Source organism: Meles meles, chromosome 18 (genome assembly GCF_922984935.1).
Source record: "Meles meles chromosome 18, mMelMel3.1 paternal haplotype, whole genome shotgun sequence".
Lineage (NCBI taxonomy): Eukaryota > Metazoa > Chordata > Mammalia > Carnivora > Mustelidae > Meles > Meles meles.
Window position 1 is genome coordinate 8,823,613 of NC_060083.1, and position 4,553 is coordinate 8,828,165.

General features: G+C 58.2%; 1 protein-coding gene across 1 annotated transcript; it reads left to right on the forward strand.

Annotated features, from left to right (window-relative positions):
• Positions 1 to 2,454: 2,454 nt before the first annotated feature.
• Positions 2,455 to 4,036, forward strand: RNF222 (ring finger protein 222). The gene is made up of 2 exons (XM_045983951.1): positions 2,455 to 2,585; positions 3,392 to 4,036. The coding sequence occupies exon 2, from the start codon at positions 3,416 to 3,418 to the stop codon at positions 4,034 to 4,036; it is 621 nt and encodes a 206-aa protein (XP_045839907.1). The 5' UTR covers positions 2,455 to 2,585; positions 3,392 to 3,415.
• Positions 4,037 to 4,553: the final 517 nt, after the last annotated feature.

A 4,553-nucleotide genomic window follows, 5' to 3' on the forward strand; every position in this document is an offset into this window, starting at 1 on the left:
TATGGTTGGATGGATGGATGATGGATGGATGGATAGATGAGTGGGTGGATGGACAGATGGCCGGATGGACGGACGGACAGACGGGTGGATGGATGGATGGATGAATGGACGGACGGGTGGAAGGATGGATGAATGGATGGATGGATGGATGGAAGGATGGATGGATGGATGGGTGGATGGACGGATGGGTGGATGGATGGGTGGATGGATGGGTGGATGGATGGATGGACGGATGGACAGATGGATGGACGGATGGACAGATGGATGGACGGGTGGATGGAAGGATGGATGGATGGACGGACGGACGGGTGGAAGGATGGATGGACGGATGGGTGGATGGACGGATGGATGGACGACGGGTGGATGGATGGATGGATGGATAGAAGGATGGATGGATGGATGGGTGGATGGGTGTATGGACAGATGGATGGGTGGATGGATGGGTGGATGGAGGGATGGATGGATAGAAGGATGGATGGATGGATGGGTGGATGGATGGATGGACGGATGGACAGATGGATGGACGGATGGACAGATGGATGGACGGGTGGATGGAAGGATGGATGGATGGACGGACGGACGGGTGGAAGGATGGATGGACGGATGGGTGGATGGACGGATGGATGGACGACGGGTGGATGGATGGATGGATGGATAGAAGGATGGATGGATGGATGGGTGGATGGGTGGATGGACAGATGGATGGGTGGATGGATGGGTGGATGGAGGGATGGATGGATAGAAGGATGGATGGATGGATGGGTGGATGGATGGATGGACGGATGGACAGATGGATGGACGGATGGACAGATGGATGGACGGGTGGATGGATGGATGGATGGATGGACGGACGGACGGGTGGAAGGATGGATGGACGGATGGGTGGATGGACGGATGGATGGATGACGGGTGGATGGATGGATGGATGGATAGAAGGATGGATGGGTGGATGGGTGGATGGACAGATGGATGGGTGGATGGATGGGTGGATGGAGGGATGGATGGATGGATGGGTGGAATTGCTGCCATATGCCTGTGGGGCACTGTGAAATGCAGGGGGACATGTTAGCCGTTGGCTTAAGAGAATCAAGGTCTCCTTGAGAAAATCCCCATTTAGCTGAGACACCTGCCAGGGTGTTATGAAACAGAAATGACAGAAACCTTGGAATCACCATCTTAATTGTTATCTATTGCCCATCGCTTACCTAATCTCTCCTTGGAACTCTTGCCCAGTCTGCCTCAGGAGCCACAGATCTTCATCATCTTGTACAGTTATTCTAATACGAGGGGAGCTGCCCTCTATCGGGGTGTGTGTGTTTGTGTGTGTTTAGTTATCTACATAATAAGGAACAACTGGGAAGGAGAGGGAGGGAGAGGAGGGTAAATGCTAGGAGGGGAGAGGCTTCGGCTGGTCTTAACAGCGATACCTACCATTTGTCGAGCATGTACTGTGTGCCAGACTCTTTCTTCATTAAATTAAATTAAATTAGCTCATTTAGGGCGCCTGGGTGGCTCAGTGGTTTAAGCCTCTGCCTTCGGCTCAGGTCATGATCTCAGGGTCCTGGGATCGAGTCCCACATCGGGCCCTCTGCTTGGCAGGGAGCCTGCTTCCCTCTCACTCTCTCTGCCTACTTATGATCTCTCTCTCTGTCAAATAAATAAATAAATCTTTAAAAAAAAATTAGCTCATTTAATACTCTGAACACCTCCAGGGCTCCCTGATGGCTCAGTCGGTTAAGCACCCACCTTTGGCTCAGGTCGCGATCTCAGGGTCTTGGGATAGAGCCCCGTGTCGGGCTCCCTACTCAGCAGGGAGCCTGCTTCTCCGTCTCCCTCTCTGTCTGCCCCTCCCCCTGATCATGCTAACTGTCTCTCTCAAATAAGTAACAAAATCTTTTTAAAAATACCCTGAACAACTCTGAGAGGAAAATGATTTATTAACCCCACCTATAAGGTGGGGAACAGGCTCAGGTTAAATAATTTGCCTGAGGTTATACAAACGATAACGGGTGTATCTAGGATTTGAACTCATTTCCAGAGTCTGAATCCTTGAAACCCCCACCCCCAGCCTGCAGGGCCACACAGATCACCCAGAGACCAAAGCTTGAAAAGCTCTTGGTGTTGCCTCCAGGGCCCCAGGGCCCCTATCCCCATCTTTCCATATTTTTGCAGAGGCTGAGCCGCTCACGCGCCCAGATATGGGGGACTTTTCGGTGAGGACACTTGCGAGTGTCTGCCCAAAGTCAACTCCTTGGGAAACTGTTGGACTTAATCCAACAATTCTGCCCTTGCCGAGAGCCGAGAACATGTTTGGGGTCACTCATTTGCTCTTCGATCACGTTTAACACTCACCCAGCAACTTTCTCACCAGGCTTGGCTCCCAGTGACTTGGGTTGTTTCCGGCACACCAGACATCTCCTCGAAGGATGAAAATCTGCCTTCACCAAGGTCAATCAGAAGGTTGTTCGCTCACGGCCTTAGGCACCCAGGAAGAATCTGAAGAATGAGCGAGCTGTGGCAGGTGGAGGTCCGAGCCCACAGCTCCCGGCCGTGACTGCACAGAGGACCAGCGGGCGTTTGGATGTGTAAGTTCTGAGCTTTGTTTTCAAAGGAGTCATTGCTTTATGGCCACACTTAGCACAGAGGAATGTGATCCACGGCTGGATACCATCCAATGGACCAGCCAGTCCCTGAGTCAGTGTGGGGGGGAGGATAGAGGAGGATTGGAGAATCTCCTGGAAAATGACTACTCCAGGGCACCTGGATGGCTCAGTGGGTTAAGTGACTGCCTCCAGCTCAGGTCATGATTCTGGAGTTCCAGGATCGAGTCCTGCATTGAGTCCCGCATCGGGCTCCCAGCTCAGCAGGGAGTCTGCTTCTCCCTCTGACCCTCCCCTTCTTGTGCTCTCTCTCTCTCTCAAAATAAACAAACAAACAGACCCACACTGGAGACCAGGCTGAGTCTGGGGGAGCATCTGCTTAGCTGCCTGCTTCCCAGGGTGGGGTGGGTGGAGACACCTGGGTCCTCCTGCCTTCACATCGGGCATCAAAGCAGGAAGAGGCGAGGTGGTGACCTCACCCAGCGGTGCCTGTCACGGCTGAGGGGAGGGTACCGGCAGGCTACACCTGCAGCACATTCCATGTGCCTCGATCCAGAGTCTCAGAGGGGCTGGGGTTTCTCCTTATGGGTCTCCCAACCCCCCTTCCAGAAGCGCCTCCTCATCTCCTCCCAGGGGGCCTGGGCCCAGGGGCCCCCATCTTGGTGTAAATCACGGAGGCCCCCCGGAGGAGCCACAGAGAAGGAAAGAGGGAGGCAGGAGACGGGAGGTGCGGGAGGCCCTGGGAAGGAGGGAACGGCCTGGCCGCGGCTCACCGCCCTTGTCTCCTGCAGGGGAAGGGCCCTCGCGACGTGGCCATGTCGGAAGGGGAGAGCAAGGACAGCTCCGGCAGCGAGTGCCCCGTGTGCTACGAGAAGTTCCGCGACCTGGAGGGCGCCAGCCGCACGCTGAGCTGCGGCCACGTGTTCTGCCACGACTGCCTGGTCAAGTACCTGCTCTCCACCCGCGTGGACGGCCAAGTGCAGAGAACCATCGTCTGCCCGATCTGCCGCTACGTCACCTTCCTCAGCAAGAAGAGCTCCCGCTGGCCCTCGGTGCTGGACCGCAGCTCGCAGACCCTGGCCGTGCCCGTGGGCTCGCCCGACGCCCTGGGCCACACGAACCCCCTGGCCGCCGCCCAGCAGGTGTGGAGGCCGGCCCCGAGCCAGGGTTCCCCGCTGCCCTTGGACCTGCCGCCGGGCCTGGCCCGGGAGCCGCAGATCTTCGTCATCAGCCGCCACGGGATGCCGCTGGGGGAGCAGGACAGCGTGCTGCCGCGGCGCAGCCTGGCCGAGCTGTCCGAGGCCTCCCCGGCCCCCAGCTCCGGCCGGGCCTTCTGCTGCCGCTCGCGGGCCCTGCTGCTCATCACCCTTGTCGCCGTGGTGGCCGTGGTGGCCGCCATCCTGCCCTGGGTGCTGCTGGTGAGGAAGCAGGCCTGAGCGCCGCCCTGGGCTGAACTGGGGTGCGGGGGGCGGGCACCTGGGAGGGGTGAGGCCCCCGGGGACGGGCGGCCTGGACGGCGTCCTCACCCCTCACTCTGCCTGCCGGCTCCCGCCAGGTCAGAGAGGCTGGGGGCTGACGATCCCTGCGGCTTGAGCTGAGCTCAGGACCCAAACACCCACTCTACGCTCCAGGCCAGGGTAGAAAATGGGGTGCCCTCCGCCCCTCAGAAGCAACAGCTGTGCCCCTGCCCCAGAGGGGCCGGTATCTTCTGCAGATACTCTCCCTTCCTCCGGGCTGGAACTGAGCAAGGTGGGACGCTGGGTGGTCCCCTCCTTCCTGTGGGGTCACCAGCCCCGAGGCGCCATCCCTATCTGACGGGTGACCTGCCTGACGCCAGGTGGGGCTCCATTGTGGCTGGAGGGGGGCCCAACGGCAGGACTCATCCAGGTCAGAATTCCCACCCGGGCCTCTCTAGCTGCCTCTGCGGAACCAATAAAAGGGGCGGCTCGGGGG

Bases quoted from the DNA above. Each gene is read 5' to 3' on its own strand.
- RNF222 (XM_045983951.1), top strand. From the start codon at position 3,416: ATGTCGGAAGGGGAGAGCAAGGACAGCTCCGGCAGCGAGTGCCCCGTG.